Source organism: Macaca mulatta, chromosome 7 (genome assembly GCF_049350105.2).
Source record: "Macaca mulatta isolate MMU2019108-1 chromosome 7, T2T-MMU8v2.0, whole genome shotgun sequence".
Classification (NCBI taxonomy): domain Eukaryota; kingdom Metazoa; phylum Chordata; class Mammalia; order Primates; family Cercopithecidae; genus Macaca; species Macaca mulatta.
The window spans coordinates 133268505-133291451 of record NC_133412.1 but is presented as its reverse complement, the minus strand read 5'-3'; the positions used below and the strand labels follow the sequence as shown (position 1 = coordinate 133291451).

At 39.6% G+C, this 22947-nt stretch overlaps 1 protein-coding gene and 1 pseudogene across 2 annotated transcripts; one reads left to right on the top strand and one right to left on the bottom strand.

The window, feature by feature from the left end:
- Nucleotides 1-1286: 1286 nt before the first annotated feature.
- DHRS7 (dehydrogenase/reductase 7) lies at nt 1287-21585 on the top strand. Of its 2 annotated transcripts, none has more exons than XM_015143765.3 (7): nt 1287-1964; nt 10593-10745; nt 12738-12844; nt 13616-13855; nt 16169-16291; nt 16789-17004; nt 21355-21585. In XM_015143765.3, exons 2-7 carry the CDS (start codon nt 10610-10612, stop codon nt 21400-21402), a joined length of 870 nt encoding a protein of 289 aa, XP_014999251.2. In that variant the 5' UTR covers nt 1287-1964; nt 10593-10609; the 3' UTR covers nt 21403-21585.
- LOC144330266 (short coiled-coil protein B pseudogene) lies at nt 7261-7823 on the bottom strand (annotated as a pseudogene).
- Nucleotides 21586-22947: the final 1362 nt, after the last annotated feature.

Sequence of the window (22947 nt, the reverse complement as noted above, 5' to 3'; positions counted from 1 at the left end):
ACATAGTTCAGAAGTAATTGTGGAAAGAGCTGAGATTAGGGTAGAGATGACTGTGAGTCCAGATAACTCCAAAAAGCTTTTTAGAGAAGGATGAGGGTGGGAAGGTTTATAATAGGATTAAAAAAAGAGAAGGAAGAGCTGTTTAAGGAAATTTGATTACTGCAAGTAACATTCTTCAAAACATTTGAAGAAAAACAAAAGTTTGGCACGCAAGACTGGAAAAAGAAAACAACATTGGGGAAGGAAGTCACAGCTTCTTTTATTTCCATGACTGTTTTAAAGTCATATTTAGTTTCAGCCAAGGAACAGCCTTTGACATCAGAGCATACAAGGTATTCTAGGACATAAAGAGGATGAAAGTTCTACTGCATCAACGTCCAGAACTTTCTCCATTTGGTCACAGGTCGTTCTCATACATGGCCTAGTATCTATGCACTCTAACTGGGTCCCTCTGAGGCTTGTGAATGGAAAGCCCTCTTGCTTTCAAATGCTTGAAAACAAGAAAGATGCTACTGTTAATGCCTTAAACACATGTAGGTATTTAGTGGGAAGTAATGAAATGTTTTGAAGCTCATTTCAAACGGAAATTAAGAACAGTAGTTTACTCTTTTGTGTATTAGAGTAGGCAAGACCTTGGTATTTTCATTACGTTCTCTGTTTTCATTTGCTGTTTATATTAGGATGTGAATCATGGCTTGGGTAAGGGGAGGATTTGGTACCAAGCTAGGCTTTGGTTGCCAAACAGACACTTTAGCTGAGAGTAAGTTTGTGTGTGGTCAGAACCAGGTTGTAAGGTGCCAACACAGCACATGGCTTCAGTCTTTTTTTCTCTAATTGTAAAAGGTCCTTGTCCCCATGGAGGGACCATTGCCTTGACTTGTGGGGTCTTTTGAGTGATAGCCACACTCTTCAGCACTCTCTCGACCTCATGAAAAGATACTGAAACTTGAAAAGGGAATGTTCTTTCTGAATAGGAATGGAGAAGAGGGGCCAGGCAAGAATGATTCTTTGTCTCCTGACTGTTGCTAGTTTTCCTGTACAGAGAGGAAATAATGTAGTATATAATATGTAGCTTATGTTTGAATCAGCTTTTTAAAAAATACTGGAATTTTATTTGTTTATTTTTGGTAGAGACAGGGTTTCCCAATGTTGCCCAGGCTGGTCTTGGAAACCTGAATTCAAGCAATCTGCCTGCCCCGCTGGGTGTGGCGCAAGAGGGCGCGGGCAGCCCCAGGGAGGCGAGTGCGGCCGCGAGTGCTGAGCCCGGGGCGCCCGAGCGGCTCCTCCTCCCGGCCTGCTCCCTGGGCAGAGCCGGGGCGGTGCCGCTCTGGGCTGGCCGAAAGAGTGGCGCTGCGATCCCGCAGGGCAGCGACGCGACTCTGGTGCGGGCTGTCTTCTTCCCCCGGAGCTGGGCGTGCGCGGCCGCGATGAACTGGGAGCTGCTGCTCTGGCTGCTGGCGCTGTGCGCGTTGCTCCTGCTAGTGGTGCAGCTGTTGCGCTTCCTGCGGGCTGACGGCGACCTGACGCTACTATGGGCCGAGTGGCAGGGACGACGCCCAGGTGAGGAACTGCCAAAGCCGCTCCCGACTGGGAGGCCGGGCTCGGAGCTGCCGAGGCGTGTCCGGGTCTCCGGGGGTTCCGCGGTGATCCCGGGTCCTTTGAGGGTTGCGTGGAGCTTCCGGAAGGCCTGGCTGCGCCTTACGCTGGGCTGCGGGTTGGGGAGGAGGACGCGAGGGCTGAAAAGCCCCTTTGTCTTCTGTCCTGGTCGGAAGATGGCACGGACTTGCCATTCAGGCTAGGAAACCTCTCCAGGGAGTGCCAAACTATAAGAGAGCACTGGAGTCGGCGGGGCCCCTGAGGACTCTGACATCCTACTCAGGACTCAAAGGATTCTAGTGTTGCCTCAGAGGACGATACTTTGAGAACAGTGAGCGTCCCCCTGCGTTTGTAAGGGAACCTCCTTTGTAAGTACTGAAAGCCCCGTCATTCTACTACCTGAAGTTGTCTAGCCTCCATTTCTCACTCCTGCTGTTTTGAAATAAAATCTGAGATAATCCGAAGTCACTCACCTACCTACTTATTGGGATGAAAGTTGAACACTAGAAAGAATTGAAATGGCAGTTTGCTGGAGTGAGATCATTGTTGGCATACTGCCCATCTCACTTTATCTGTGTCTTGCTTCGTATTTGACATTGTGTTTGTTTGCTATATGTAGGCTCTGTGCTCAGCGCTTTATACCCATAACCTTTAACGTTTCCAACTCTTACAAGGTAGGCATTATTAGTCTTATTTTCCAGATAGGGAAACTGATGTTCAGAGAAATTAAATGACCTACCAAAATCTAGGCTTTGGATCCTTAAGGACTTGGGGAAGTGGGGTTTCCCTAGACCAAGTTTCTGGTATAAAAATACTCAAAGCATGTTACAAAGTTTGCTTGGAAGAGATAGTAGCTCAAAAGATAGACTATGTTGTGGGGGCACTATGAGTTGGGCGTTGAGGGGGGTGATATTTATCCCAAGGTGAGAATTGGTTCTTGTGGACCAAAAAAAAAAAAAAAAAAAAAAAAAAAAAAAAAATCTGATACAGTGGTTTGTGCCCCTCCAAAGCTTAACCCCACCCGAGAAAATGTTATTCCTTAGTATTTCATTTTTCTGGTTGGGTTTTCTTGGGTATAGCCTGTGCAGCACTGACATTGAGTTCACGAAAAATACACAACATAGACGCGAGAGCAGTGCTAAGAAACTATGGCAAGTGATTGGGCTTTCTCCTTTTAAAGCCGGAATCCCAAATACTGAACAACTTCATTAACCAAGGGCTTTCTCTTGATTGATTGTTCCATCCCAGTGGGGGAATATGTGTGCCTATTGGCTGCCATTGGCTGCCTTGCAGACGTTGTTTGTGTTTGATCCTTAGTGCTTTTGTGTTCACTTGGACTTGGAGAATTAAATGAAAATAGATTATATTTTATAATTTAATCCTACAAAAAATATTCAACCTATCAAATTATGTCAAGTGCTAAAAAGGAAAATTGTTGACAACATCTGAATGAATATCTCTAAGCTACTAAAAGTTATTTTCTTATATTAAGGAAAAGTTAAAAGTTAAGATCACTGACAATTTTAAGAAATTCATTTAATATTTTCGGTTATCTTTTGCTGGAAAAGAACAGTTTGATTTTAAATTTAATTACATTGTTATTATGTAGTTATATAATTTGCAAATTTGCACATGTAGTTTGATAAATTGCTATTTATGTAAGTAAATAAGTTACATAAAAGTTATTTAGCAAAAATCTGGTGTGGAGGCATGTACCTGCAATCCCAACTACTCTGGAGGCTAAGGTGGGAGGGTCATTTGAGTCCAGGAGTTCAAGACCAGCCTGGACAGCATAGTGAGACACTGTGTCAAAAACCATAAAAATGTTTTTCAGCAAATACAGTTATAAAGTTAGGTGTTAATAACTTTTAAATTTTAATTTAACGTTTAACTTAATCTTAAAATTTAGTCATATGCTTATTAACCAAGGAGTAAGCTTTTTTTCTTTTTCTTTTTTTTTGAGACACAGTCTTGCTCTGTTGGCCAGGCTGGAGTGTAGTGGTGTGATCTTGGCTCACTGCAACCTCTGTCTCCTGAGTTCAAGTGATTCTCCTGCTTCAGCCTCCCTAGTAGCTGGGATTACAGGTACATACCACCACGTCTGGCTAAGTTTTGTATTTTTAGTAGAGCTGGGTTTTCGCCATGTTGGCCCGGCTGGTCTGAAACCCCTGACCTCAGGTGATCCACCCCATTCGGCCTCCCAAAGTGTTGGGAACACAGGCATTAGCCACCATGCCTGGCAGAAGTAAACTTTACAGAACTCCTTTTATGTATAAAGCACAGATATATGTACAGTACATAAATGATATACAGTATATCTGTGGAATTAACATTTCACAGGAGCGTTTTAGGGAAAAAAAAATGTCTAAAAAGATTCCTGGTGGAGGTAGGGAGTGAGAAAGAAGAAAAGATTAAAGGAAAATTGAAATAGACTCAGATTCCCAAAACAGCTCAGACTGGAGAGATGGGCAGACTCTATCAAGATGGAAAAAGAAAAAAAAATTATCCTTCTTGACTTCTCTGTAGGTTTATTATTTTTTGTCCCTTAAAAAAATAGCACACTTATGTAATACAAAAGTAAAAAATACAAAAAGATATATAGTAAAAAGTAAAGAGCTTTCTCTGACCCTTGTGCCCTAGCTACCTAGTATGCCTCTCTGGAGGCAGCCACCATCCTGCCTCTGCTGGATTAGTCTAGAGAAATTCTGTGCATTTCCAAGCATGTATCTCACATGGTGATATATATATTTTTTAATAGAGAGACAAGGTCTTGCTTTGTCACCCAGCCTGAAGTGCTGTGGCATGATCATAGCTCACTGCAGCCTCAAACTCCTGGGATCAGGCAATTCTCCCACCTCAGCCTCCCCAGTAGCTAGGACTACAGGTACAAACCACCACACCTGGGTATTTTTAAACTTTTTGTAGAAACAGGCTCTCACTATGTTCCAGGCTGGTCTTGAACTCCTGGCCTCAAGTGATCCTTCTGCCTTGGCCTCTCAAAGTGCTAGGATAACAGATGTGAACCATCAAGCCCAGCCACACACAGCGAAATTTAAGGGTGACTAATTTTAGACATTAAAATGGTCCAGAAAAATCCATGGCAGAAGTCTAGAGGAGGAAAAATTTCAGCAGCAGCACATGTGAGCAAAACTCGTTTTTGTTAACAGTAACCTCAATAGGAGTCAGCTGTGAAGTGGCTGCCAGAAAAGATTAGGCAACCTTGGGTTGCGCTTGTAGGCTTCAGTGTCTGAAGCAACAGCTGCAAACAACAGAAGTCTCCTGACTAGCTGCTTGTATGTGCCAGCCTCTGTGCTGGGCACTGGGGACACTGCAGTGACTGAATCAGCCACAGTCCAGGCCCTCATAGACCCTACCTTCTGGGGGACAAGGGAAGTGATTTTTGTCATCTCATCCTGCTCTGCACTGTCCAGACCCTACCGAATCATGTGTCCTGCCCTAGCCAGTACCCTTTAATAAACAGGAACATTGACCAACTAGCATTGGTGCAGGTGGGCATGAGCAGAAGAGCGAGGAAACCTGATATCATGTCATGTAAGGGAAGGTGGAGAAATTGTATAGTTTTATTTAGCCTTAGAGGAGTAAGAGATGAAAGGACTTAGGGAAGACATAATGGTTGTCTTCCCTAACAACTGTGAGGGATTGTTATTTGGAAGACAGGTTTGATTTCTTTTCTTTTCTTCCCTAAAGAGCTTTTTGTAAAACAAGACAGCAGAATTGCAACACAATTTAAGTGTCTGTGTAGGTCACAAAAGAGATGCAAAATGTTTGCAGTATGATTAGTATGTATTCATATAGTGAGTCATTCTTACACCTATACGTAAGATACTTCCATAAATTAAAAGTAGCCCAGCTCTAATAACCATAAGCTATATTAGTGGATCCCTTTTCCTAATATAACATTTAAGTATTCCTTCTGATATTGATTCCTTTAACAAATGGAGTCTACAAACTGAATTTTTAAAAATTGTTAAAGGTGACAAACTCTTTAAACGGAGTCGTTCAGTTTACAGAAAATTCTGGGAGAACAAGCAGGATAAAACTGAGCAAGATTTTCAATAAGTATGCATCTGAAACTCTCCCATTTTTCACAATTCTGATACTAATACATTCTTAAGGAATTTTGCAAAAGTTAATCTGCTGACGAGAAATAAACCTTAAGACCAAACTCTTTGTAACTGTTCTCTTCCAGATGTGGTATATTAAGATTAGTCAAAGTTGGCCAGGTGTGGTGGCTCATGCTTGTAATCCCAGCACTTTGGGAGGCTGAGGTGGGCAAATCGCTAGAGCTCACAAGTTCGAGATCAGCCTGGGCAACCTGGCAAAACCCCATATCTACAAAAAAATACACACAAAAAAATTAGCCGGGCGTGATGGTGCACGCCTGTAGTCCCAGCTACTTGGGAGGCTGAGGTGGGACGTTGGCTTGAGCCTGAGCCGTGGAGGTTGCAGGGAGCCAAGATCATGCCACTGCACTCCAGCTTGGGTGACAGAGCCAGACCTTGTCCCCTCCCCACCTCCCCCCCACGCCCCCCAACCCCCGCCAAAAAAAAGCTTAGTTGAGCTTAATCTACTCTCATGTATTTCCCAAAAGATCTACTCTGTGCCAGAGATAACACAAATCTGGAGTGAAAATATTTGGAGTTGGTTACTAGTATTTTACCAAGTACTTTTCTACCCTATTTCTATTTTCCCTTAAGCTTTTCTATTTTAAACACACACGACCATAATTTATATCTTTTCAGATACCAAGTAGGTAATTTTGTAAAGAAAAGATTTTTTTTTTTTTTTTTTTTTTTTAAGATAGAGTCTTGCTTTGTTGCCCAGGCTGGAGTGCAGTGGCACTATCTCGGCTCACTGCAACCTCCACCTCCTAGAGGTTCAAGCAATTCTCCCTGCCTCAGCCTCCCAAGTAGCTGGGATTATAGGCGCCCACCACCATGCCCAGCTAATTTTTGTATTTTTAGTAGAGACGGGGTTTCGCCATGTTGGCCAGGCTGGTCTTGAACTCCTGACCTCAGGTGATCCTCCTGCCTCGGCCTGCCAATGTGCTGGGATTACAGGCGTGAGCCACTGCACCCGGCCAAAAAGAAGTTTTTGACAACAAAAAATTATCTTCCCAGATTGACAATTCAGTTTCAATGAAAAATCTTCATTTTTATAGCCTCTTTTTGTTTTCAATAGATTAAAGAGAAACCAGCAATTCTATCTTAGTATTAAATATCACAAATGAGAAGCCCTAGCTGAGAAAATGTCTTCATTTGGTTAAGTTTCAACAATTAAAGTTCAGGTTACTCTCAGAGATGATTAAGTATTAAAATTGCTTTTACAAATGTGAAACCAATTTTTCCCTAGGGGAGGGGAGATAGGAAGGAAGAAGCCAGTGGAGAAGGGGCCCAAGAAGACGGATAGGGTACATGAAGCTGTACAGTCAGTACCTGATTTGGGTCACTTTTTCACAGTGTGATGGTTATTTTCTTGTATATCTTACTAAGCCTGTAATAAAAGACAGGGCTAAACCCACAAATCAGAGCAAATTTTAAAAACATTCATCTTTAAGTTTCATAAATGTGTGCTATTCTAAATCACGTCTCCAATACATCTGCACATTCTCATAGACTAACAGAATACACAAACTTATGGAAGTCTCCCGTTATGCTATGAATGTTGCCTACATCTGACATTAGCTTTATAAATATTCAATGGAACCACAAACAAAGGTACTATCACTTTTGAAATCTGTCCAATATATAAAGAAAGATCAGCCGCAATTCCATAAAACAGAAGGGCTTCAATTCTATATTTCTTTTGCTTTTTGTGTCAGTTGTTTGAAAAACACTAGAAGCTGACATGAAATTTTCTGTGTATTGTCCAAGAACTTGGTTTTCTGATGTTAGCTTGAGATTTTCTTCCATAACTGCATCTCCTCTGACAGAGAGATCTTCAAGTATATGTTGGAGTTCCAACACTTGATTAATAAGCTGTGTTTTTTCCTCCAGTTCCAAATGATTTTCAGCATCAAGTGCATCTATGTCAATATTCGTCATCTTGGGTAACAAACTTCTGGGCCTTGGATACAAAATCCTTGATGAATGTTTGAGGTGCTGGGAGAGGGAGGGATGGGGAGGATGCCTCAGGCCAGACACTTGGACCCACCGACACCAGAAGTTTGACTTCTTCTTTGTCAAACCACAAGGCAGGATTACTGCACACTGCTACCAGTTGATAGCATTTACAAGCTTATCACATTAGTATAAAATAGATCCCTTGAATGATTAGACTTCCCCAAAAAAGGAACTGAAGCTTCAGAGATAATTAGCTTCCTCATCCTGTGAGGGAATTAGAGATGGGTCAAGGGCTTGAGAAGAGAATTCTCAAACTGGAGTGGGAGTTGCACTGTCACTTTCCTTTCAACTCTAAGAATCTACTTTCAGGGGCTCTTAAAGGGAGACCATTATGTATACCAGATTCTGTGGAATCGGGAAACATGGTGCTAAATAAAAAAGTTTCTTTAGGGTGGGAGGAAGAGGCCAGAACTGTGATTGCATTAAAGGTTTACACCATCAGCTTTAAATATTTGCTTAGTTGTGTAAACATCAAGAAGTCTTTGTTAGCTTGAGGCTGGTTAGTAAATCCTGTGTTTCTAAAAAAAATGATATTCACTTTAGAGTCTGATGATTGTAGAACTTGGGAACAACAAGTAGTCAATAAATGAATAAATGATTATCTGAATAGATGTTATATTGTTCTTCATAAAGTCCTATAGGAAGGTTGCCCAATTGTGCCTTTTACGAAAGCACATTATGAGACAGGAAAGCATTGTAGCCCAGACATAGTATTTGGGATGTTTCCATCCTTTGTTAAGATTTTTTTTTTTTTTTTTTTTTTTTTTTGAGACAGAGTCTCACTCTGTCACCCATGCTGGAGTGCAGGGGAGCAATCTTGGCTCACTGCAACATCTGCCTCCCAGGTTCAAGTGATTCTCGCACCTCAGTCTCCTGAGTAGTTGGGATTACAGGGATGCATCACCACACCTGGCTAATTTTTGTATTTTTTGTAGAGAACAGGTTTCATCATGTTGGCCAGGCTGGTCTCGAACTCCTGGCCTCAAGTGATCTGCCTGCCTTGGCCTCCAGGCAAGTGCTGGGATTATAGGTGTGAGCCAACGTACCTGGCCTTAGTTGAGATATTTACATGAAACCTTTTTCCTAAGGACAAGTGGTATTTTCTTGAATGTCTAAGAAACAGTTGGGCTTTAAATTATTGATCATATTTAAATGTATATCATGAAATAGTGGACAGTGTGGGCTTTGGAGCTAGATATACCTGGGCTTATATCCCGGCTCTGCCAGGATTCTTGGGTGTTTGTTTATTCAGTAGTTATTTATGGAGCCTTTTCAATATTCCAGTCCTTGCTAGGCACTGAGGCCACACCAATGAACAAGGAAGACAAGGTCCTACCCTTAATGGAATCTACTGACTAGTGGGGACAAATTAATCTCTGTAAACCTCAGTTACCTTTTCTGTAAAACTGAGATAATAATACATTTTCATACAGTTCTGGTGAGGCTTTTAATAGATAATGTGTTAAGTACATAGGAAGTAATGTAAAAATGTTAAGCCATTAGAATTTGTAACCCCGTTTCCCTGGCTGGAGAAGTTAGGAGACATAGGTTATTAAGTGACTGTTCTATGTTTTGCTGTAGCGAAGTCCATCTATTAAAAAACTTAAGCAATAATTATAATTGATGTTTATTAAACACTGAGTATGTACTGGATATATCCTGCCCTGAGTGCTTTCTATGTTTTAACTCATTTCTCAACAATCACGTGAAGGATGTGTTCTTATTCATTACATTTTCAGTTGTGGAAAATTAAGGCACCGAGTTCTCACCTGGGAACATTTCAGTGCTGTGTGTGTTGGAGCTGGCATTTGAACCCTGGCAGTCTCCAGGGATGGTACTGTTAACATCACAGTTAGGATTTAGAGCTGTTTAAAACACTACAATCATTTCCTGATTTTAACTTTTCTGATCTAAAATCAGAAATGTAATGTTAAGTGATACCTTGTTTAATATTTTTGATAAATAACATCTATTTTATTAAATAAGGTACACAGGAACTTTGCATAACAGTGACTTTACGAGTTCAGAGAGACACTGAATATCATCTCCTGCAGTGCTAACAAGTTTTTCATTGGAGAAAAGAATAAACCATTTGTCATTGCTTTAGTACTGTAACATTTTTAGTTGTTAAGAGGAACATAATTGGAGAAGCAGAGTACAATATTTCATCTCTCTGTAATATGCATTTGTTCTTGGGTGAATTACTATATTCTCCTAAGATGAAAGCTCAGGCATCTGGGGAGCATTTTTACAAAATGACCTTGAGCTGATAGGCATCAGGCATGATTGGCAAATGGGGAAAATATTACTTTAAAAATCTAGGATGTTTCCATCAACAGCACAGAACTTGGTATATTTAGATTCTTCATCAACCTCCATTGCAAAATATTAGAATAATATAATTAAAAACTGGAGGGGACCTTCAGCCATCATCTAATCTGAATGGCTCATTTAATGGCTAAGGAAAGTGAGTCCAGGCAGTGATTTCCTGTTTAGTTAGCCTGTTTATCTTATCTATCATATTTATCTTATCTGTTTGTCATAAATAGAGCCTTGGGGTGAAAACATGGGGTTACAAGGCTTACCTTGAAGTAAAGTCTGGAAAAGTTATGGAGGTTCTGTAGTCTAGGAATACTATGTTGATAACTGTTATTAGTATGATTTGTATTAATGCTTTTTTTTTAGTTAAGGAGACGCTTTCTTAGAATAGTTCAAATTTTAAGCTCCATACATCATGCCTTCATATTTAGTGGTATTGTTTAAGGCTTTCTTTTCTTTTCTTTTTTCTAATCTTTGATTTATGATTGTAATTCATTGCTTATTTTCTTCCTTCCATTGTCATTCCTTCCATAGAATGGGAGCTGACTGATATGGTGGTGTGGGTGACTGGAGCCTCGAGTGGAATTGGTGAGGAGCTGGCTTACCAGTTGTCTAAACTAGGAGTTTCTCTTGTGCTGTCAGCCAGAAGAGTGCACGAGCTGGAAAGGGTGAAAAGAAGATGTCTAGGTAAGCAGATCTGAAATAGCAGAGGTGCTTCCTAGAAATAAATCAGAATCCAAACTCAAATACAGTTTTGGGACTTTTAGAGAGGAGTGAGATTGCCCCCTGGCTCCAGATGCTCTAAGTGCTTCGTCTCAGATCCTCTCCTTTTTGTCCTAATTGGCTGCCCTTGCCTTTTCTTCTTTTCTGCCACCTTTCTATGGTTTTTTTGCACTGACTCTTGGCATTAGGGAGTGACCAACAATTGTATCTAATGCTGGTGGATTTTTAGTGACTTAGATTTTTGTCTTAGAGAAAAAACAGTTGCGTTCTTATCCATGACATACATGTATCTGATCATAGAAAGTAGGAAGAATCCTTACTCATTTTATTAATGTATCAGATATTAAAATCATATGGGATAAGACTTTTATTATATAGGATAAAAGAACAGGAATGGAATTAGGTTTAAAAAATAGAACTTGAGGTAATACTTTCGTGTTCACATAAAGGGCAACAGTGTTAATATTTTTGTTTGAGTTTTGGTGTAGTTATGTTCACTTTTTTCTTTTTGAGATGGAGTCTCACTTTGTTGCCCAGGCTGTAGTACAATGGTGTGATCTTGGCTCATTGCAACTTCCGCCTCGCGGGTTCAAGTGTTTCTTGTGTCTCAGCCTCCTAAGTAGCTGGGACCACAGATGTGCACCACCACACCCAGCTAATTTTTGTATTTTTAGTGGAGACGGGGTTTCGCCATGTTGGCCATGCTTGTCTCGACCTCCTAACCTCAGGTGATCTGCCTGCCTCGGCCTCTCAAAATGCTGGGATCACAGGTGTGAGCCACCGCGCCCAGCCATTATGTTCACATTGAAAGCAACCTCAAGTTATTATTTTTCATGCAACATTTATTAATAGTACCTAAGTTATTTTTTTCATAGAACAGGAAAGTTATTATTTTTCATGGACCATTTATTAATAGTACCTAAACTGAGATAATTTTGAATTTTCCAACAGACCATTTTTTGGGCCATCTCTCTACCTGTCATTCTTTTAAATATTTAATTGCTGATCAAGCTAATCACCCAGAAATGAGAGTTAGTTGCCACAGTAGTGCTCAGCAGGGCCATGGGCCTCTTTCATGATACTTCTTTCAAAGGCCTCTTGTGTTTTTGCACTGGGCCACTTCTTTTAGTAGTTGTTCCTCTGCTGCTGTGACTTGCAAGTCCTGTACTGGTGGAGTAGATGAACCAGGTCAGCATTTCTTACCTGGCACAAGGCTGTTTCCTTTTATCTTGCAGATCTGTAGTGCCCACTTTTTCATTTAATACGGTTGATGTTTCACAATTAACTCTTTTGCCCATGAAGTCTTTTTACCTCTTGTATTTTCTATATTTGCTTGTTTTTCTTACTGATGTTACTTGTATTTCAAAGTTAGAGTCCAGGAAAATTAGTTTCAGTTGTTCTTTTCATGAACAGAAAGAGCCAATCACAACTCAGCAGCATGTTTCTTGGATGGGAATTTCAGGCATGTGTCCTTTTCCCTGTTTACTTCCAGGAATCCTTAGCCTCTGGAGAGAAGCTTCTATATGTCATTTGACTGTAGGACTCTAAGCTTCTTACTGATTTTAAGCACAAATAGCTGTTTTGGGTGTAGAAGAGCAACTCATCTTTGTGAGCCTATTACAAAACAAAGGTACCTCTGTACTTCTAAAGAAATTGCTCCAAAATTTTTGCTCTTTTCTAGTTTGTAGTTTGTAGTATAATCTTGATTTCTGCCAGAAATCAAGTTGTAAAGTTAGACTGCATATTCAAGTTGCCATTCTACTTCCTGTGAGGCCAGCCAGCATTTTGTCTGGTAAGACATCATCATTTAACCACTAGTCCTCTTCCTGACCACTGAGAGGAACTCTCACAGGGCCACCCGGAAATGAGTTTGTTGCAGGGTGGATGTTAGTGGAGTAGCAAGGAGCTTGATTGAACTATGGCATGACTTCCACACAAATTTTTGTCTTTATTTAGAGAATGGCAATTTAAAAGAAAAAGATATACTTGTTTTGCCTCTTGACCTGACCGACACCGGTTCCCATGAAGCGGCTACCGAAGCTGTTCTCCAGGAGTTTGGTAGAGTAAGTAGCATCTTATATTGATACAGTCTTGCTTTGAAGTAACTGCAGAAGAGATTCCCATCCGTGGTGCTGTCATACAAAGGGCTTTAGGCAAGTGGGGTCCATGCAGTGAGATAGGGCCCATGAGTTGGGCCCCTTAATCTCTGAGTCTTTGGCGTTATGGAATTAGTACTTTTCATGTCTTAACAAGTACAAATTCCTCCATGTAGAACAAAAGAAGCTAAAAATTCACAGCTGCTTTTATTTATTTATTTATTTTGAGATGAAGTCTTGCTCTGTCGCCCAGGCTGGATTGCAGTAGTGTGATATTGACTCACTGCAATCTCCTCCTCCCGGGTTTAAGTGATTCTCCTGCCTCAGCCTCCTGAGTAGCTGGGATTGCAGGTGTGCACCATCACGCCCAGCTAATTTTGGTATTTTTTAGTAGAGACAGGGTTTTCCCATGTTGGTCAGGCTGGTCTTGAACTCCTGACTTCGTGATCCACCCTCCTTGGCCTCCCAAAGTGCAGGGATTACAGGCTACTGCGCCTGGCTGGCTGCTTTTATTTATTTTTATGACAATTATTAACTTTCATAAAAAGTCACCTAAAATGGGAATTTAATTCCACAGGTAAATTCGGGGTTTTATCTTTTTAATTTCTGACTTCTGGAAATATACCATTGTTCCATTGATTCTTCAAGTTAACAATATAACCAACCATCTATAGGAATTCCATCAGTCTATCCACAGGACATCCCCCAAACACCCCTTTTCTGATTTTATTTAACTAGATCGACATTCTGGTCAACAATGGTGGAATATCCCAGCGTTCTTTGTGCATGGATACCAGCTTGGATGTCTACAGAAAGCTAATAGAGCTTAACTACTTAGGGACGGTGTCCTTGACAAAATGTGTTCTGCCTCACATGATCGAGAGGAAGCAAGGAAAGATTGTTACTGTGAATAGCATCCTCGGTATCATATCTGCACCTCTTTCCACTGGATACTGTGCTAGCAAGCATGCTCTCCGGGTAAGGCTGCTCAAACTCAACTCTGATAGAACTGACTTAAATGTGTATGTGGGGGATATGGCCATCACTGTGTGAGGTCCTTGGAGCTGGGAAGTGATGTGGGGAGACAGAGAGACCCAAGGAGACCTTTGGTAGAGGACACCCCCAGTGGATGCTAAAAAAGACTTGATCCACACATGCCTCTAACTTGTTGAACAAATAAATATGTATCAAGCACTGCATTGTGCCATGCAGTACAACAGACCCTGGGGATATAAAGATAGTAAGATGGGGTCTCTGCCCTGAAAAAGTGTATCATCTAGTTAACATGTCACTCTTCACCTTGTCCTTATTCCTACCACATCTTCATGGAAAATTGGGGGTCCACTTCTCTTTTCGTCTACATATACTTCAGGATGTACTTTTTCCTCCCCATTTCTGTGACTTCTTTTCTTTGCCCCTTGTAGTTGGTGTGTGTTTTGCCTGGTCTAATTATATACGCATGTCAGAAATAGGTACTTCCCACAGGATGATTAGTCCTGGTCTCATATCCTTACTGGGAAAAATTTTGACTGTATTCACTCTGGTTTCATTGGAAGAAGAAAATCTAGTCAAGGCAGAGGCAAGGAGAAAAGCTTGATTTGGACTGCGTAAGTTATAAGGTATAAATATTAGAAATGGATGAATTTTTAATGGTGGCTTAAGACTGGATATAAAGAAATTATAAGGCCAATAGGAAAAGAATGATTAAAGAAGACACAAAATCTATATTTAATGCTGTTGAAGTCAGTTTAAGTAGAATGTTTCACTGTTGGAATAATGAGATGCAATAGCTACATGGTTATCATGGTTTCATGAAAATTTGAAGCTTTGATTCTTTAGGACATCTTTTTTTTCTGCAGCAAAGTGCAGACAACTGCAGACAGTGATGAAGCAGAATGCTACACTGATGATTTCCTCATATTTAGTAACAGGCATCAGTCACTTCCTGGAGAGCAGTTGGGCAAGCCTTAGGCAGGCAGATGGGGGAGGGCGGCCACCCATCTGTTTGGCACCATGTATCTCATAAGATATGCCGGATGCTTTCAGTAAACACAGATGAGCTGTCTGGCCTGCCCTGCAACACTCATTATTTTATTACTGGATTTGATCCTATGATAAAATGTGGCAGGTTGAGACTGTAGTTACCAGGAAACTCTTTTTGAAGAGCACATTTCCTTCTCAGATTCTCAGTAAGCTACAGAATTAACTTGTTTATCATTGAAAAGTTTACACACAATGCTAGATGTGATTTCAAACAAGGAGAGGTTTTAGTGTTTGATGTATTGGCTTGCTTGGTGTCCTCTCTCCTCTTTTGCTACAGAGAGGCAGAAGGTTAAAGTTATGGAAGTTTTCCATTAATTTACCAAGGGTTTTTTTTTTTTTTTTTTTTGGTTCATCTCTGAGTCAGGCACTGTATTGGTCTCTGATCGTAAACCCTCATAGCCCCTCTGTTTGTTGGGGTCAGCATTCAGGGCTGATAGCGGTTTAACATTTTTGGATCATATACAGATGTACTGTGGGTTAGCTGTTTAGGCTTTTCAATAGATAACCCAGCCTTATAACAATGTAGTCTTGGAACATTTCCTAATTTAGGAAGAGATGACAGGCAGTAGATTTCTGTTTACTCCCCATTGGTTTAGAAATGGTCAGTATCTTTAAGTCTAGAAGGTCTAGTCTGTTTTACACAAGTCATTCAGTAGGCAATCATATTACATTTTTAATTAGCCATGTACCCTCTTATTACCCCAAAAGATAAATGTTTGCTGAAATGAATTAATTCTGTTAAATTAGCAATATACATGGGAAAAGTGGAAATCATTCTTTGTGATAGTTTCTGCGAAGTACTAATCCCATCTTCCTCACCTTTGTCCCAAACATTTGCACTTTAGACTACTTTGGGGAATAAACAGAAACCCGACCTAAGTGATTCTCAGTGAAGGACATACACCCCTTTTGGAGTGGGGAGAGGAGGACTGGTATGAAGAGGGTATATCAGAATCTTCAGGGATAGTTTTTTTTACCTATCCAGTGCATGCCTACCATAAAAATCATTGATGGCAAGACCCATCACTATCAAAGGGGGTGAACCATTTATACCTGGAAAGAGCTGAGAATGTCTGTTCTAGATTGCCTCCAGTCTATGGTTAAAAGTGCCTAATAAGCTTGCATGATTACACTCCCTGTTCTTTACTCACACATTTTAGAACATATTTTGATAAGTCATGAGATACGTGTCTGTATTTATTTGCCTTCTTTTCCTCCTCTTTTTTTTTTTTTTTTTTTGCCTGTTAGGGTTTTTTTAATGGCCTTCGAACAGAACTTGCCGCATACCCAGGTATAATAGTTTCTAACATTTGCCCAGGACCAGTGCAATCAAATATTGTGGAGAATTCCCTAGCTGGAGAAGTCACAAAGGTAAAAATTTCTGGTTGGGAATAATTTGAATGTTTACTAGTTACATATTGGCATTATATATTGGTGTTGTATCACTGTATATCAGTTTTTGTCTTAGAACTGCTTTTGTGTGAATTATTCACAAAACAACTTCTGCCATTATGAAAATTGTTTATGGAATTTCATTTGCTAAATGCATTGTCTTAATAGTTTGATTTTTATTACAAAAGTAGTAATTGTCTTTAAGCACATTAGGGTGATGCAATTCTAATTAAAAGCAAAGAATCTTCACCTTTTAGTTAGCCTGCGCTGTATTATCTAGTAAGCATATGGTTTCTGTTGGGCTTTTTGAAATATTACAAATAGTTTATAAACTCCCATTAGTACTTATGGAGACTCCTAAGGGGCATGAAGCTCCACTAAAGGAACCACTCAACTAGATGGCATTTGAGTCCTTTCCAGCTTAAATTTCTGTGAAATTGCTTGGATAAATTCACTTAATTTTTAAATTTTCTTAGACTATAGCCAATAATGGAGACCAGTCCCACAAGATGGCAACCAGTCGTTGTGTGCGGCTGATGTTAATCAGCATGGCCAATGATTTGAAAGAAGTTTGGATCTCACAACAACCTTTCTTGTTAGTAACATATTTGTGGCAATACATGCCAACCTGGGCCTGGTGGATAACCAGCAAGATGGGGAAGAAAAGGATTGAGAACTTTAAGAGTGGTGTGGTAAGACCAATTTCTAAGTTTCTTAATAATATGTATCGATCTTGCAGGAAGGTACAGAATTTTCCAGTGGTTAAAAAACTTTCTGGCTGGGTACAGTGGCTCATGTCTGTAATCCCAGCACTTTGGGAGGCCAAGGCAGATCACTTGAGGCCAGGAGTTCAAGACCAGCCTGGCCAACATAGTAAAACCCCGTCTCTACTAAAAATACAAAAAGTAGCCGGGCATGGTGGTGCTCGCCTGTAATGCCAGCTACTCGGGAGGCTGAGGCATGAGAATTGCTTGAACCCGGGAGGCAGAGGTTGCAGTGAGCCAGGATGGTGCCACTGCACTCCAGCCCGGGTGATAGAGTGAGACTCTGTTTCAAAAACAAAAAAACCTTTCTAGCCTTCCACCAATCTCATGATATAAAGAAAAATAAATAAAAAATATTTTATCACCATGCTTATCTTTTGGTTTAGTATAAATTATTACTAGTCTTGGAGAAAGAAGTTTTTTTACAAGGTAAAATCAAATCAAAGACTGCCATTTTTTTCTTCTGTACATACTGTTTGGCCAGTGTGTGTGTCAAAATGTTCTTTCCCTACTGTTTCTCCCCACCAACTCCTACCCATCCTACCAGTCTCAACTCCCATGTTACCTCCTTGGAATGGTACCTGGCCTTCCCTCCCACTTCTCCCCAGGACCAGGTGCACCTCAGCCCCTGTGCTTTCCTGTCAAAGCACTTACTGCATTGTTAAAACAGATGCATGCGCTTTTACCTCATTCCTGAAGTACTCAGCACATCTAAGATGTGCCTATTCCCCTGTCTAAGGAAATATGCTGATGATCATTCTTTCAGCACTCATTCTTTATAGCAATTAGTCGGGGAATACTATTAACCATTTCTGAGAAATTGTGACCCTCAAAAGAATTTAATTTATAGACAGTATAGGAAATGTAATGAAGTAAACAAAAAATTATAGATGATTATGCAGCAAAAGATTATTGCTGAGGATAGTTTTTATTGTTAGCCTTTGATATACTTTGTTACCACCTTCTTTTAGAAATGAATCAATAGGGTTTGATAGATAAAAAAAGAATTATAAAACAGGATCATACTATACATACCTGCAAATATTTAAGTAATCCACTAATTGTTAGACATTTAATTTATTGCAACTCTTTGCAGGACAGTGAAAATGAATTAGGGGGTAAAAAGTTACAAACACAACAAAATGCTTAAGAGACATAAAAGGTTATCAGACTGGGTCATGACACACTAAAATGTCCAGAGTGTGAACAATCACAAAGGAGCTTTTCATTTTCTACCAAGTAGTAATGTGGAACAGTTTGCTTTGGGCCAAATTGCTTATGAGTGTTTTGGTATTGTTGGGACTTGGTAGTGTGGGTAGAAGCTCTAAAGGTAAAGCTTCATCAAAGATTAAACCTGAGTTTTAAACATGGAGGACAGCTGATGCAGTAGCTTTGTGCCCAGTGATGGAAAGAGTTGAGAGGGACAGGCCACTGTACTACAGAGGAAGCACAGTCTCCTGGCAAAGCGCATGCAGCCTGCTGCTAGGCTACCTGGGTTCAAATCCCAGCTGTGCCCCACGCTCTTAAAGCAGGTTACTTCTCTATCACTCAGTCTCCCCATCTATTAATATAAGATGGAGATTAGTGATAATAGTGCCCAGTCACAGGATCGTATGGGAATTACATGAATTTAATATATGAAAAGCACTTAAAACACAACTTGGAGTGTTCTAAGTGTTAGCTATTGTGCTTTTTTTCCCCTTCTCATCTTGAGTTAGATATAGCAGGATATTCAGCTTCCTTAATGATCAAAGATTTTCATTATAATTGACACATAAAATTATATATATTTAAGGTATACATTGTGATGATCTAATACACTGTAAAATGATTACCATGACCAAACTAATTAACACATCTGTCACCCACAGTTACCTTTTTTTTGTTGTGGTGAGAACACTTAAAATCTACTTTTTTAGCAAATTTCAAATATGCAATACAGTATTATTAACTATAGTCACCATGCTATATATTAGATCCTTAGAATTTGTAAGTTATAATAACATAAGTTATTTATCTTATAACTGAAAATTTCTAATTTTTTTTTCTTTGAGACAGGGTCTCGCCCAGTTGCCCAGGATGGAGTCTGCAGTGGCGTGATCATGGCTCACTGCAATCTCCACCTCCCAGGCTCAAGCAATCCTCCCACCCTAGCCTCCTGAGTAGCTGAGACTACAGGCACACACCACCATGCCTGGCTAGGTTTTGTAGTTTTGGTAGAGATGGGTTTTTGCCATGTTGCCCAGGCTAGTCTTGAACTCCTGGGCTCAGGCAATCCACCTGCCTTGGCCTCCCAAAGTGTTGGGATCATAGGTGTGAGTCACTGTGCCTGGCCAAAATGTGTACCTTTTGACCAAGATCTCCCCATTTCCCCCATTTTTCTGGCTCCTGGCAACCATCATTCTACTCTGCCTTTCAGTACGACTTTTTAGATTCCACATAAGTGAAATCACATAGTACTTGTTTTTCTGTATCTTGCTTCTATCACTTAGCATTAATGTCCATTATCCATGTTTTCACAAATGCCAGGAGTTCCATCGTTTTATGGCTGAAAAATATTCCATTGTGGAATAGTATTCCATACACACACACACACACACACTACATTTTCTTTATCCATTCATTCACTAATGGACACTTAGGTTGTTTCCATATCCTGGCTATTATAAGTAATGCTAAAATGAACATGGGAGTGTAGATATCACTTCAAGGTACTGATTTCACTTCCTTTAGATTTATATCCATAAATGGAATTGCTGGATCAGATGGTAATTCTATTTTTAATTTTTTGAGGAATTTCCATATTTTCCATAATGAGTGTACTGGTTCACATCCTCAATTTAAATAATAGGGCAGATAAAGAATATATTATAGAAGTGATTTTTTCAGAGAGGAAAGAGGGACCAGGGACTAGAGAATTTCAGTCCCACTGTAATAGTATTTTCAGAAATGTCCATATGAAGGGTATTTTGTTTTGTTTAGAGAACATCTAACTGTAAAATATAAACATCATTTAGCAAATCTCGCATGTTTTTTACACCTAGGCTTTTCTAAAAAAAAAATGACAGCCTTTTTCTTCCTACCACCATCTTTGAAATATTGCTTATTATATAGTCTTACTACTTTGTTGCTCTTTATTATGATAAGCTGGGCATTCTGTCATCTCCCAAAGCAATTTGTAGGACATAATACCTCATTCTTTATAGTCTGTACTCTTCCTCTCTCCCATTATTTTATATTTTACATATATGTGTATATATATATTTTATTGATAAGCATCTAAGAAAATGCTAGTATAACTTATTTCAAGCTAATAGTACTTGTTGTTAACTAGAATTTGCTTCTTTAGTCTAAGAACATTATGTCTGGAACTTTGTTTTTAATGAATCTTTATTATTTTTAGGGATCAAGAACAGTGGCTACACTGACTTTTGTATTATCATTATTATTATTTTGTCTTTCTTAGTGCAAAGTTTTGGAAGTAGTAAATGCATATCTTCCCAAAAGAAACATCACATCTTGGGGATTATCAAGTTGCCTTGTTTTATTCCTTAAGCAATATACAAAAAGTTCACAAATAATTTTTTTTTCTTTTTTCTTTTTTTTTTTGAGACAGAGTCTCCCTCTTGTTGGCCAGGCTGGAGTTCAATGGCGCTGTCTCAGCTCACTGCAACCTCCGCTTCCCGGGTTCAAGCAATTCTCCTGCCTCAGCCTCCCAAGTAGCTGGGATTACAGGCACACACCACCACGCCCAGCTGATTTCTTATTTTTAGTAGAGGTGGGGTTTCACCATGTTGGCCAGGCTGGTCTCAAACTCCTGACCTCAGGTGATCCGCCCACCTTGGCCTCCCAAGGTGCTGGGATTACAAGCTGCGCCACAGTGCCTGCCTGGCCACAAATAATTTTAAAGCGTTATCTCCCATATATTTCAATTCTACATAATCTGACTTATTGTTTTTATTTATTAGAGCAAAGCAGTGTAGGTATGATATGCTGATCCATAGAAGTCATTATAGAGAATTTAGCATTACAGTCCAATGCTATTTATGCCTCCTCTAAACCAGAGATGATGCTAAACTCATTAGAGGTACTTTTGTGTGCATCTAAAATTTTGGCTATGATTTTTTAATTCTAATTTAAGCGGTTTCTCAAATTTTGTGAAGATTCTTAATAGTGAACCATAATGATATAGCTCCTCAAAACAGAAGGACTTAAAATGTTAAAAACTGGGGTAAATAGGAGTAGGTACTGATTCATGTTTCTGTCCCTCTTTTACAGGATGCAGACTCTTCTTATTTTAAAATCTTTAAGACAAAACGTGACTGAAAAGAGCTCCTGTACTTTTCAAGCCACTGGAGGGAGAAATGGAAAACATGAAACAGCAATCTTCTTATGCTTCTGAATAATCAAAGACTAATTTGTGATTTTACTTTTTAATAGATATGATTTTGTTTTCAACATGTAATGAAATAAAAAATAATAAAAGATTGCCATGAATCTTGCAAAAAAGATATTAACTCATACTATATTCTTGGATAAAATAACCTTTTAAAATACTTTAGCACATATGCTTAAAATCTGAGTTAACAGATTTGTCTTAGTCCGTTTGTGCTGCTATAACAAAATACCACAGATTTGGTAATTTATAAACAATAGAAAAATCTGTTTCTCATGGCTCTTGAGGCTGGGAATTCCAAGACCAAGGCACCAGCAGAACTAGTGTCTGGTGAAGGCTAATCTCTCCTTCCAAGATGGCACCTCATTGCTGCATCCTCCACAGTGGAGGAATGCGTGTCCTCACATGGTGGAAGGGACAGAAGGGAAAGAGGGCAAAAATGCATTTAAAAGATCATTTAATCCCATTCATTACTCAGTCACCTCTTAAAAGCCACATCCTCTTATACTGTTGCATTGGGTATTAAGTTTCAACATGAATTTTGGAGGGGACAAAAACATCCAAACCATAGCAACATAAATGTATAGAATATTTCACACACAGCAGAGTGCTGGGTAATGAGCAGATATAAAGAAGTATTTGAAATGACCTTACCTCCAGGATGCTTATATTCTTAGAAAAGTTGACAGGTATAGATGGCTGTAATTTGAAGCAGTAGGTAGGATTCATAGTACCTATTATTTATTAAACACCTGTTGTATGTCTTCTGCTGTACTGGAGTGCTTAGTATTAATTAACTCATTCCTCATAACGGCCCACTAAGATGGATGGTATTATCTACCTTTATAGATGAAGAAAGAGCAACAAGGTTTTACTTTTCCAAGGTCAAGGTCACAAAGCTAGTAAGGGGTAAAGCCATGATTAGATTCAGCTCAGAAGATTCCACTGGCAACTCCTTACTTCTATAATTAGTTTTACTTTAATGTTTACCACCTTACAGCAGATAACATGCACAGGCACTAATAGAAAATCAGCAGGAGTAACAGGTAAAGAAAAACATGGTCCTTATCTACAAGCAGTTCACAACTGAGCTGGAGCCAAAGTAACATACATAAAATAACTAGAATAGTTGTTGGGCAAGTTGGAAGCCACCCAAGTAGCTGTCCTTGGAAAAGAGGGAAGACGACATGTGGTAGAGGTACACCATGAGGTATAGCGGGTAGAAGCAATGGAATAAATGCATACATAACAACATGGATATGTACTAGAGGCATAGTAAAGAGTGAAGAAATAGAGAAGCAATGCTAACACAATACTGTTGACATACACAAATACATGTGCATAGAAGATAGTGCTCATTTTGCAAGAAAACATACAACCTAATTAGATACATATTTAGGTATTGTAATGGTTACTTAGGATGGGGAGGAAACTGGGGGTGCACTATGGGGACAAAATATAATGAAGAGAGGACT

Bases quoted from the DNA above. Each gene is read 5' to 3' on its own strand.
- DHRS7 (XM_015143765.3), top strand. From the start codon at position 10,610: ATGGTGGTGTGGGTGACTGGAGCCTCGAGTGGAATTGGTGAGGAGCTG. The intron at 10,746-12,737 runs GTAAGCAGATCT...GTCTTTATTTAG, and splicing joins GGTGAAAAGAAGATGTCTAG to AGAATGGCAATTTAAAAGAA. The intron at 13,856-16,168 runs GTAAGGCTGCTC...TTTGCCTGTTAG, and splicing joins CTAGCAAGCATGCTCTCCGG to GGTTTTTTTAATGGCCTTCG.